General features: G+C 34.3%; 1 protein-coding gene across 1 annotated transcript in view; it reads right to left on the bottom strand.

Moving 5' to 3' along the window:
* Positions 1-14,218, bottom strand: part of LOC144435260 (sorting nexin-8-like) — a 29,565-nt gene that overhangs the window by 2,678 nt on the left and 12,669 nt on the right. Inside the window, exons 5-12 of the mRNA XM_078123848.1 lie at positions 11,224-11,341; positions 9,080-9,201; positions 6,218-6,298; positions 4,073-4,193; positions 2,815-2,987; positions 2,117-2,185; positions 723-875; positions 288-437 (exon numbers count right to left, since the gene is read on the bottom strand). Of these exons, the coding sequence (XP_077979974.1) occupies positions 288-437; positions 723-875; positions 2,117-2,185; positions 2,815-2,987; positions 4,073-4,193; positions 6,218-6,298; positions 9,080-9,201; positions 11,224-11,341 (987 nt within the window). The remainder of the gene's footprint in view (positions 1-287; positions 438-722; positions 876-2,116; positions 2,186-2,814; positions 2,988-4,072; positions 4,194-6,217; positions 6,299-9,079; positions 9,202-11,223; positions 11,342-14,218) is intronic.

The following is a 14,218-nucleotide window of genomic DNA, read 5'->3' as shown; positions in this document are numbered from 1 at the left end:
CTCACACTAAAAATACTGGCACAGAAGAATATAAATACAAAATACTATTTTCATCAAAATATTGACTAATAAGCAAAGACACCAATGGCTTACAATGAGTGAGCAGAGAATTCCCTCCCCTGGCCATCTTCCGCCTATCAACCTTTTACTTTTAGCCACAATTTTCTCCAAACGGTGTGTATGCTAAATTTCTTGGCAGGTTTTTGCCAAACAAACATATTTCTCAATTTAAATGATCACTTTCTGTTGAAATATCACAAATACTTGTAAATGAAATAAATACATACCTCCTTGGATCCTTTTGCTTCAATATGTGCAAGTAATTGGAAAATTTCTGCTATAACTTCTAAATTGGCGTGAATAAGTTGAGTTTCCATTTGCAAACAGTGTAGTGAAAAGTAATTCCTGTTTTCCATGTTCATAATTTCACTCTCTTGCTGTAAGAATACACAACAAATTAAAACATAAGTTACTTGTCAACCACTGCCACTAAACCTACTATTTGTTTTTTTCAATTGTTACTTCCATCAACTAGATGTGGGCGGGAACATTTTAGCAGACAATAATATCATACTTTTTTGCTCAAAATGAATAAAAGTTATGGTACAACAAAAATTTATGAATAGATATATTGAAAACTGTCCTTCGGTCAAATACTGTCATTTCTGCACCAGAGTTGAAAGTTCATAAGTCACACCAACCTACATGAGAGTCATACTAACCTCAATAATTCTAGATTCTAATTGTTCTACGGTGCCAGCTTGTTCTTGACCCTTGATAGTAGCTGTCATTCGTTTCTTTTTCATGTTACCCATCTTCTGTAAAGCTGATTGATGGTCTTTCAATACTCCCTTTTCGTGTCGCTCACATAGGTCCTATAAGTCAAGTTATGAATATTTGGACAGTCAAAAATCACATACAAACCAAACTTGTAGAACTAACTACTGTGACTACTACTTCAAAGATTTCCAATAATTTGGTATATACACAAAACAGTTGAGGGTGAGAACACTTACAGAGTTGTGTCCACAGTTCACTTGTTGTGGATGATACAACTCTACAAATCTGGTTTAACATTATATGTTACGTGTTCATCGTACTGCTGTGAACACTACCTCTAAATAGATTTCCATGTACTGGTGGGCATACAAAGAAACTGTGGGTTATAAGAACTATTACAGTACAGAACAGTGTCCACTCACATCACATATGATACAAATCAGGATTATGCTAAGGAGTTCTATCCCTAACCTGACCCCCTAGTCTGAATACAATATATAACTACAGTACATCCTTTCTGTTCACTGTTTTACATTCTTGCCAGATTTACTATCTCCTTACACTGTGTGTAAATGAGTTTGTAGAGAGTGTCTAGCTCTATTGCTATAGCAACATGCTCATATGTCATATATGGAGCTGGGACTACAAAGATACATAACCAAGAATATAAATAATTCTACATATTATTATTATTTATAGACTTTATTGAAACTCGATAGACTGTTGAGCCAAAGGCTCTTCTCACACTTTGTCGAGATAAAAATATACAAATATGTCAATTAAAATACATATCTACGATACCATTGAATTTTATGACAATGTATTGTCAAATCAAAATTGAACAAAATATTAATACTTCAGTGGAAGGGGGGGGGGGGGGGCAGTACAAGGAAATTCCCTATTATTCCTGAACACAAAGAACAGCAAGGAAATACACAGAATTGTATTTACACATAGATATGTCTTTACCCAGGAAATAGATGTATGAAAAGATCATATGGTGACAACATCTGATGTCATATTGTATCGCCAATTTATTGTTCCTTTAAATATACAGGAAATAGCTAATTACTGCATTCCCAAATGCACGAAAATGCCATAGCACTCCCATATTCCATGATATATGATATTCCTACAGCCAGGAAGTACAAGGTGACGATATCTCGGAAAAAATACACATACTACATTACGGCCGTTGTCACTGCACTCTATTATACTAATAGTGACAAGCACCATCCAAATATCAACTGGTATTTCCCTACATGGGATGACGAAATATTGAAAATAGCAACAAAAACTATGATCAGAAAGATGACAAGACTGAATAAATTCTTACCTTATATGCTGTAAGCAGATCTAAAAATAAATGTAACATTTCAACCACTGTGTCTTCTTCCCTGGCACTCTGTAGATGAAGAAAAAATTGTATAGTTTACAAAGAAACTTGTATTTACTTTACTATATATCACTCATTAATGATATGTTGCTTGACTATAAACCTATTCACCTTGTGAAAAAACTCACTTTGCATATCACACAAAATATTAATAATAGACATTAAAATTTCAGGCTGAATACCATATGATACAGGGCTCATATATAAAAATATTTTATGTATATCTCTAAAAATATTTGATGTTTATTTGTAGAAAGACCAATAGTTCCTTTGTTATTACTAGGAAATAAGCAATGAAGAGGGTAAGAAGTAACATTGCAGAAGCTGAATTTCTTTTTTGATGAGAATAAGAAAAACAAAAGATTTCATGGTTTGGCCACTAGGAGTGCTGTTCAGAAAACAGCTTTTGGCCAAGAAGTGAGAGCAATGGCATGGTAGTTGAGTTCTATAGCATCATTTCATAGATTACATTAAATGTCTATCTCAACACAGCCTAGAATCCAGGAGAATGCCATGTGACTGACATCTCTGAATCAAGTTTTAGTCTTCATATTCCCTGATATGATGATATGGTGTGATCTATGTGATGCATGAAAATGGCTATCAAAGTCGACTGAACTATCACATTGTTTTTTTACCTGTTGTGCACATTTATCAGAGATGCCAGCAAACTCTACTGCAATTGCTTTAAATCCCCGTTTGAGATTTGTCCATGTATCACTAGAACCACATGCCCAGGCTGATGTAGGGTTAGATTCATTGGACAATGATGTCAACTCCTTACACATTAGTAGCATATCAGTGGCTTCCTCTGAAAATAGTGGTCAAAACACCGCATTTAGTTATATTTACAGTGACCGTGTGAGTGGGTGGCGTCGTCTGAAATCTTTGGTCAAAATACAACATTGAGTTATATTCACCATAAACAGTGGAGAAGAAACAACTTGCTGTAGCCCTCAAATCACTAACTAATTATCACAAGTAATCATGAACTCTCGAAGAATACAAAGGCTATGGTACAACAAACTATGATATATTTGATTTGAGTTGTCATTGAACTCATGTCATGGCCAATATTTGCATAACCACATCTCACAAATTGTGAGATTTAGCGTGATCTTATCACACTTGCAAGTCAGACGCCACACAATTAATCCATTTATGGGCATGGTGTTAAAGGGATTCAAGCACTTGATTTGAAAGGATATGCTGCAGTTGCACATCCTTTTCTTCTCCACTGTCTATGATGTGGGTGGATGGGTGGGTGAATGGGTGGGTGGCATACTCAAAAATTCAAGGGCAATACATTTAACTACATGTACTGGTAGTTGTGCTGTAGTGGCCAAAATGGACAATAATTTCAAATACTAGTAACATTTATACTGCAACAAAGTTTGTGATCACAGGAAGAGTACTGTATTTTTAGTAACATGATGCCTATATTAAGTGCACATCAGTAATCCCAAAGGTTTTTCACATGACTGACTTTCCCTCCATTATTAATGTATGAGTAGAAATGTACGTTTTACAGTTTTTGCAAAACAGAAGAAAGCTCTAGGTAGTACTTTAAAGTACACTTCAATGTACAACTGCCGACATCAGACCATGGACAAACTAACCTGTTACTAAAAAGGGAAAGCAAACAACTGAATTGGATTAATAACACTTGGCACAGCATGTTGGAAGTACAGAGACTTGTAATACAGTCACATCATTTGATAAGAACAGTTGTATGGCCTCTTTACATAATAGTTCATGTTTAAAAACAAATTTGAAGTTCTCCTGGCATTTCATGTACATATAAAGATGCCATAAAACTGTTCTCATCAAACCATGAAATGCAAGACAAGCTTCTATGTATTCATCAATTTTACAAACAACATGAACCAAACCTACCTGCCGACCTCCTAGCCATTCTTTCTGCCATGTCTTTGATTTTTGTAAAAGAAACTGACATGCAACGGATTTGTTCTTTGCTGTTTCCAAACTGTAACTGTGTATCCATGGGAACCAGCTCCTGTGAAATCAACCATCCATGTATGGTAAATAAAGACTACCTAGGTCAGTGTTGTATGTGCTTCCCTTTTAAAACAGGTAATCCATGTTTGGTAAATTGAGGCTACCTAGGTTAGTATTATATTCTTCATTTTCATCCATCTATCACTTTGCAAGTTAGAAGGAGTCAGTAAAATGGTTACCTAAACAACATCAATTTTGAACTACAACTTACAAAGGTACAATTATAAGATATTTTTCCTCCCATAAACGCCTAGCCCAGAATCCAGTGGTGTGGGGATTTTCTCCTACCATGCCTGACACTTTGGTAGTGACCTTTTAAGTGGCCATATGGATGAGGGTTGGGGTATTCATTTTTAATTTTATAAAATAATTTTATCATGACTTCCTACTTAGAAAATCAATGTGAAACAACATATGCCAAGTCCTTGTTTGTAACTCAATACATTGCAAAAGCTCAAAAATATGTAATAAGTTTGTTTTGTACGTACAATAACAAACATTTTACACATTTAGTAATCTTTTTGCATTTATTGAGTTACAAACAAGGACTTGGCATATGTTGTTTCACATTGATTTTTCAAGTAGGAAACCATGATAAAATTGTTTTATAAATTAAAAATCCAAAATAGATATCCAATCCTCATCCATATGGCCACTTTAATGCAACTATTGGTCACAAAACAGGTGCTGATTGCTATTATTGGGTTTTCAATCCTTTTGACTATTAGATGATAACAATAGCATCGCTGCACATAATTAGAACCAAACTCAGAGCTGTACAATGTAAACTTTATTACCATATTCAACATTGCTACAGGAAATCACAATCTAATTATAGGTTTGAATTTACCACCGTGATAGCGAAATGTCAGGCGTGGTAAGGGAAAAGTGAGCACAAAAATCCCCAGACTGAATTCCAGGCTAATAAACAACAAATAGGCTACATCAATTGAATACTTTGTTTGCTGTCACTTAATTCCCCCAAAACCTTCCAAGCAGACAGGGAAAAAAACCAAACACAGAACAAAACACAATACTAGCATGTCATGTAAAATTCACTTTTCTGTTCATTAATTTTCTGTTTGCATGTACAAATCAACCACACTGGTGAAATATAAATGTCAAAATCCAAAGTTTGATTGCCTTAAACAACTATTTAAATATGTGTAGTTAATCTGAAGATATTTGAACGGTCTTTCCATTTACAATAGTATAAAATACAGCTTTATGCGGAAATTTTGAGCAAACAAAATTTTTTTTCTTCTTCTAAATCTACCAACAAACCTACCCACGCGTGGACGGCAAACAAAGAATTTAATTGATAGTGCCTGACTAAAAGTAACAAAGTTCGATTACATTTGGTTAGAGGGCTACTTATAGATATATTAAATCAAACCAAGCATCAACAGATTATTTTACTATCCACACACAATAAATAATAATTTTATTGCCAGAAATTATAGGCTTACCGAATACCCTAAACTTATCTACAAATGTACAACATATCAAAATTTACAAGACAACTGAGCCACAAAATAGATAATGTAGAGAGAACAACAAAACAAATTTCTGGCTAAGGCCACAAAAATAGTTCTTAGGAACTAGTCGAGCGTCTGGCCATAAAGAAGAACTCAGTGTGATTATGTGGTATGTTAACCCTTTCATGACTAGAGACGAGTTTTAAATAATATGGGGACCCAATTTATATGAATATTTTCATAATTACAATAATATTACTTTATTTGGAAGTAACAATTCTTTAATTCCAGTCTAAAATGAAGTTGATATATGCCAAAAACTTACATAAAACAAGAATTTTGTCCAAACAATTTTGGCGGGAATGTTTTCAGTATTGAAGGGGTTAATTGCCTCAGACTGACAGTTTGGAAAATAATGAGAATAACATGACTTCCTACATCAACGTATGACATGAAACCAACATGGATACTTGCCAAAGAGATTTTGATGATAAACATACACAGACATGAGATAAAATGGTACATGTATCTATACTTTGCTTACCTTCGCTTGAGCTGCAAGGTGAGATGTCATAAATTCATCTGGTATACCTCGGAACATTTCTTTAATTTTATGTTGCATATCCTGTGAGATGAAAACACATTATTTTTTGATAAAGTAGTGTACATTCCGTTATTTAGAAATCAGCTGAAATATGATCCATCACTCTAAGCCTTACAGAAAATAAACACTGAATTAACAACAACAATAATTGTGAAATCGAACTTAATTAATTTTTCATACACACAATAACAAACATTTTACACATTTATTAATCTTTTGCTATATATTGAGTTACAAACAAGGACTTGGCATATATTGTTTCGTATTGATTATTCAAGTAGGAAGCCATGATAAAATTGTTTAATAAATTCAAAATTCAAAATAAATATCTAATCCTCATCCATATGGCCTCTTTAACTGGTTAATCTTGGCTACCTAAGTTAATAGTGTTATCTATACTTATATCCAAGTCCTACCTAGCACTATAATCATCTATAACTATCTATAACTAATCTATCTATAACTATAACTGGATCTATGGTTAGTGACAGTTGTCTTACATCAACCTTGGATACATAGCCTTGCAATATATACAACCAACTATGAATTTGAAATAGTTGGTGGTTTTTTTTACGGCAACGGATCAGAGCTTAATTCTGATGTTGCATCTTGAAGGCCACACATGGCTAAAAATATGGTCAGTCAGACATATTGACAGATGGACAATCCTTTCATATACACCCCTTCAGGGGATTACATTGGGAGAGAAATATAAGAAATGGAAGTTACAATTCTCCATGTCAAGTTGTGATCAGAATATTACATATCACAGGAACATTAAAAACTGTTCTTTGAAGATTTGATATTGACAAAAATTGTTTATATATATTATCATGACCTTGTTTGTTGTCAGAAATACACAAGTGATTAGGTATGATCATATCACAGTTTCAATGTGTTTGCTAAGGTTTGGTAACCCTGGTAACAGAAAGGGGGGAATATGTGGTAAAACTGGCATACACGTAGTTTTCAATACATTGTACCAACATTTTGGTAAGGGGAACCCTGGTAAAATGACAGGGGGTCTCAGGTAGATTTTACCTGCTTACTACCCTTAACAAAAACACTGAATTCTGACTGTATCCTTGGTGTGGTATATATAATAATACAAACATACATCACACAAAGCAATCATAATTCAGAGCTAAATGGAAACCAACATGGAGTAGGCATTGTACTGTATTACAATATACTTTAGTACTGTAAGAACATATTGATGTCAAGACTTGGTAATGAAATCTACATGACGATGCTGTAATACTTGTTTCATTAAAATCAGCTTTCCATTTGTCAATTTTTTTTCCTTCAGAACAGTTTTCATCATCTGCTACATATGGAAGAATCAGCTTGACTAGCCCTGGAGCTACAATGACTTGGCATATCATTATGGGATATATTTTGAAATCATACATTTCACCAGTTTTGACTTAATCATTAAATTTGTATCATTCTGTTAGATCCAGGCACTGAAGGACAAATGATTTGTTGAAAACATATCTGTTCTCAATCAAAATGGAAGAAGAGAACTTGTATATGACATTATCAAACATTCCATTCATACACCTAGTTTTTTATGTGCTTGATTAATTGATTTTAGAGTTTACACTGAAGACAGTATTACTTCTACAGCCGACTGACGGTCATGAAGTTGTCGTGGTAACATCAACACTACCACCATATTGTAAAACATACAGTATGCTATGTCTCAAATTAATTTTCACACCTACACTAGACTAGTATAATTTCATTTTGTTTTTTTAATGAACGGTTTTAGACTACTGTCACAACTTCTGTGTAGATTTATGCTGAGACTGTTGATTTGTTGTATGAAAGGGTGTCTCACTACCTGAAACTAAAGCTCTTGAAATTGGAACTAATATGCGCCAAAAATGTTGTCTGCTGACAATTTGATGTGATTTTGACATTCTTAATATAGTGTTACTGTGTTGTACTAAAAAGACCTAATTATGACAGTGGATGCAACCTAATTTTCACTTTTATGGTTTTTTTTTGTTCATCCTTTTGTCCTCTTTTTTTTTACCTTCATCATTAAATTTGTATCATTCTGTCAGATTCAGACACTGAAGAAGGACAAATTATTTGTTCAAAACATGTCTGACTTGACTTTAGGAGTGCTTGTGAATAGTAACATTCTGATGTTTTTATTCATATGGCAATATTAAAAGTATCTGAATCTGCATCTAAAATGAGATATGCAATTTCCATTTTTTTTCACCTTCATAGTTTTCACAAACCACCAAGAGGACTAGCCATCCCTGTTAGTGATAATTGCACAATGTCAATGGCAATGTCACACAAGCTCAGTAAGCAAACTCTGTTTGTTTGTTTTTCTTGGGGGGGGGGGGGGTCTGGCATCAATGCGATTGCAAAACTTCATTTTGGCACTTCTAACCAAATTTCAACAGAAAACTTTCACTCCTTCAATGATAACAGCTTTTGTATTTAATACTGAGATGTTGATAAGTTGATAAAAATTTATTCTAATCTGAGATATGGTGCTGGGTTTGTGGTACTATTTTAATGTGTTTACAATCATGTTTTTACATTACACCAATCGTAGTGGTGTGACCACTACAGCTTCCATCATAGTTTACATCATATATAAATGTTTGATGTCGCACTAGTTCGTTAAGGGGGAGGGGAGGGTTTTTGACCTAAACGAATGATGTTCATTTGTTGAGCTTGTGCGACAATGTGTGATCATCCCTTACTATATTCAAATGAAAGACTGCATTACAACGCAACACTTTAACAAAGTAAAGAAGGAACAGTTGTACTTACGGAACCTTGGAAAGTAAAGAAAAATTTGAGTATGTTACTATCATATACTGCAGGATGTCTGGACACTAGTGTTAAAAACCTACGTAACGCCTTTCTCCTTGCTTCAATAAACTCACGGTCAACTGAAACAAACAAGAATGATAACAACCAAAGTTTTAAACCTGTCATGATGGAGACATCTTATAAATACAACATTTGTATGATAGTTTAATATACACAAAGAAAACAATTTTCGTTTGATTCTTAAATACCACCCATCTGTTTCTCTTTACTAGTAAAGATCATTTCTCACATTACAATTAGAAAATAGCACCAATGGCGTTGTAGCACAACTGTACATTTTTTATTTGTCTATGTTTATCTGGTTGCCTATTGGACTCTGTCGTTACCATGACCATGTATGCCATCATTTGGCTGTTGCTATGGGCATGGTCTTGTTGCTAGGCATATTTGCATTCACCTTTTGGATGTTTATCCACTTGCCTAACAGACAGACAGACAGACAGACAGACAGACAGACAGACAGACACTTTCCCATGCCTATACCACTACTGAACCTAAGAAGTTCAGTTGTGTTAAAAAATCCCCCATTCCCCCACCCCAAATAGTGATAACCTAAATTCAAATTCGCCTGTTAATTTGGACACATCCCAATTTAAGACATTTAGAGCTCTCTACCAATCCTAAGTTGGATGCATTTGAACTAAAAACATGGCCTTTACATACTGGTCTCTCAATGACATTACATGACAGCACATGTCTATGTTATTGATACTGTGGTATCGTACTCTAAATATAAATAAAACAGTTTCAAAATCATTATTGTTTCTCTTCCCCTCTCCCCTCCCACTAACTTACAGTTTTGCAGCTTGTAAAACTCCCTAATATCTTAATTCATTCATCCGGAAAATACTAGAGACCCCAAGAATCTATCACCCCTTAGGTCACTTCTATTTTCCTTGGCTGAATGAAGAATAACTATTGGGGAATAAAAAACTTAACTGTTGTTGCAGTTTGACCATAAAATGCAAAACACGTGTGCATGACAAGTGTAACCATGACTACCAATAACACAAGGTCAAAACAAATCATGTGATATCATTATTGGCTATCCGTAGATCAGTATGTACTGGAAGACACAGCAGTATCATAATGTTTATAGCTTATATTGATTTCAATATCTGAATTAATGACTTGTCTATCTATCATGTATGATGTGTAATATATGGGACTATATTCACCACAGATATCTTACTAATTAGATATGCATAAATTTTGTGATAATATAATTTGAAAGGAATGCTATCAGTTTTATGAGTATATGAGTGTATGATCAGATATGCACATTTTGATACCATGGTAACATTTGAAATATTAATGAATATATGTAACACGATATGGGATGGTCTGTAAAGAATGTGAGGTGGTGTAATGTGATGTGATGTGATGTAGTGTAATGTAATGTGATGTAGTGTCGCACTGTAATAAAACATTATTTGGTGTAACATATGTGATGGTCTGTAAAGTAATGTTTTATGTGATGTAGTGTGATGTGAGGCGATATGTGATGTGATGTGATGTGATGTGATGTGATGTGATGTGATGTAGTGTAATGTAATGTGATGTAGTGTCGCACTGTAATAAAACATTATTTGGTGTAACATATGGGATGGTCTGTAAAGTAATGTTTTATGTGATGTAGTGTGATGTGAGGCGATATGTGATGTGATGTGATGCGATATGTGTGTGATGTGATGAGATCTGATGTAATTTTAAGTGAATGTGACATGAGATGGGCTGTGAAGTGACATTTTTGATGAGATGTGATGTGTCTGATGTGATGTGATGTGATGTGATGTGATGTGATGTGATGCTATGTGAAATAATGTGATGTTGTGATGTGATATGTATGTGATGTGATATGTGTCTGATGTGATGTGATGTGATGTAATTTTAAATTATGTCATGTCAAATCCTATCATGCCATAGTAGATGTCACGTGAGCAATGGTATGATACAGTAAAATCAAAATATTACAGAAATCACAGTCACCTAAACTGATACCTGTAACTACACTAAGGCACTGAGTTGGATTATATGGATGTAGGAAGACACTTTGTGGGGAAAACATGTGTAAAACTTACCTCCCAACATTTTCTTAGGTGGAAGTCTTGGTATGAGACGATATGGATATCTTTGTAGCATTATTTCTTGCAATGCAACAAAATCATTGTAACGACGCATTACTGTGCTTTTATATCTCTGGAAAAAAAAAATTGGATATTATCCAAAATTATGATGTGTCTCTTAATACTTGTGTATGTACTCAGAAATATTTGACATTCACAATCCTGTTGAAGCATAGATGTTGGAAAGAAATGGCTATGGCTGACATAATAGAACAAAATATGAAATATACACGAGTTTTGAATTTACAATATTCATGGAGTTGGCAATGTACCTCAGACCTAGTATAGATTTTACCAATGTACCAGAGACATAATATAGATATTTGCACTCTAAAACTGAATCCCTCAAGAGAATTAACAGTTCATTTGGTTCGTAGTTTGTTTTAATATAAATTCAATTAGACTCTAATTGCAATGCAAGTCACATATATATCAAACAAACTGTTTGGTTTTCATGTCTTGTCTTCACATCATCTTTAGAATATTGGAATAAATAATTTGAAAATACGTTTTCTTTTCTCTAAAAACATACATGAAGCAGACAAACACACACATATATAGGTGTACATGTACACAGGCATATCCCACAGCTATACAGACATGACACATACCTGGAGGGAGTAGATGTAATTATTCCAGCACACACACACACACACACACACACACACACACACACACACACACACACACACACACACACACACACACACACACACACACACACACACATGTATATACAACATATATAATTTAATTCAAACCTACATTAAAACAAACAAACAAACAGACAGTCGCATTATTCAAATACAGCGATAATCTAATTTGGCATACTTTGGAAGTATTTTAATCATGGAATTGCAATCATCACCTGAAATTGCATCTGATTGAAATACATAAATACATGTACATCATCATGTACGTATTCTAGACACTGCAGTTGTTGGTACAATATACAGACATATTCTAAACACTGCAGATGTGGTGAGAATATGTACATACAGTATTATTCCCAGCTGACATACAAGAGTAAATGTAAATAGAGGCAACCCTGTACGGGTGTTCACTTGAATAGTAAGGTGGAAAGTGTCCATGCATACCTGATGATGTCACTGACACTGTACATGACAGTAATACACAATGACAATGTTGCTATCCCTGCTGTAACAGACAGAGAAGGCGAATATAAAATAATTCTGTGTTTCCAATAACATGGCCTCAAGAGAATAGGGTAGGTAGGTTGGGGTTTATACTATTTTATTTTATCTTTTAAATTGTTTTTATTTTTGAAAAATACTTGCTTCGAAGCAAACTCAAATGAAATGTTGGTCAGAATACCCCTTCTGTGTTGGTTTGATAAACTTTATGTATACGCATCATTGGTGACATAAAATGTTGAAATGTTTTTAATATGGTTAGGGTCGGCGCGACGGCTTAAACTAGGGTTGGTTGGGTCATTGAAACACGCTATTTTTTTATTTTGCCTAAATTAACAGAATACATTAAAATATTCAGTCCATGAAATTGAAATAAACAAGTTTAATTGAGTTGCTTTAGTTTTCAATTAACCAGATGTACAATTCACTAGATGAAATCTATCATTTCTTACAAAAGATCTGCCTAGCTTACAGGAATGTGTAAAAAGTAATATGTATATTTGCATCCAGCTGAGCTTCATTCATTGAAATCTACATAACAGTTCTATGTAGGTCATGTGATGTCGTGGCAGTTTGTTGACCTTTAAACTCTAGGGTATTTGCATATCTAGATTCTATCTGATGAGTTGAAGTGTTCCTGTTCCATGTTATATTCAGATTCACTGTTATTTTATAAATGCCGATAATTTCACTTTTTTTGTACAAAATTTAACACAATATGTGTACTTGTAACTATATGAGATAAATCTGTCACAGATGGACAATATTGTCTTCCATTGGAAAGCTTAATCTTTGTGCCATATGTGTTTAAATAGTATTAAAGCCGATATTGGCAATGAGGTGGTTAGTCCTGCTAGCAGATGTGTATGTGACACAATTATGACAATATCAGCCCCCTTCCCCTCCCACCCCGAAACACTGGAAGAAGGAGACAAGACAATGTCAGAATCGAGTCCTGACTTTAATACTCCAAGCAGGACTATAAGGTGGGGATGACAGAATAATTTCTGGTATTTGGGAAATGTAGATCTAGGTCGGTAGCTGCTACAAGATTGAATTTTTACAAATGTGACAATTTCAGAACATGTAATAATTGTCCCATATATAGTCACCATAGAATTTCCAAAGGATAATTAGATATTATTCCCCAATATTTTTCTCCATTCAGCAAAGGAATATAAACGAGTAACTTAAGGGGTCTTTGTCACTACGAGTCTTACAACTCGTAGTGGTCACCCTTAGGTCATGAGTATTTTCCAGCTGAAAGAAGGATATTACTGGAGAATAACATAATTATACCACAGCCAGTAATATCAAAGAAAATCAGGGAAAGTAATCGCAATTTTGAACTGTACACCCTGCACAGAATTGAATCACCAGTAGGTAAACATATTTGTGTAGCAGTACATATAGTATGGTCCAATATATCCCAATCAAGTTGAATTTTGGGTCCGCACCCAAAAATTAGCTAAGTCCACCCAATGAATCATGATATCAACTTATTACTATATTTCTTGTAGATAAAATCAACCTCTAATTGAAACGTACAATGTCTAATTATTGGTATTTTAACAATTTTCAGTGAATATATTGTTGGTTGTCTGATTGAAAACAATAATCCCTAGTTACAGCTAGTGCAGGTTTAAAGCAAGTCTTGTTATGACAGACCCGTTCAGGCGTGAGAGAGTGCATTATATACGAGGAAGCAACGCCTGCAAAAATGTTCACTGTCAAAAGACATCATCTCTCCTGAGGAGTGACATGTAACTACTAGTTTTATGATCAATCAACCTGTA

The sequence above is a fragment of the Glandiceps talaboti genome, chromosome 5, assembly GCF_964340395.1.
Source record: "Glandiceps talaboti chromosome 5, keGlaTala1.1, whole genome shotgun sequence".
NCBI classification, from domain to species: domain Eukaryota; kingdom Metazoa; phylum Hemichordata; class Enteropneusta; family Spengelidae; genus Glandiceps; species Glandiceps talaboti.
Note: the sequence above shows the minus strand (reverse complement) of the source record. Positions and strands in the feature narration are given on the sequence as shown.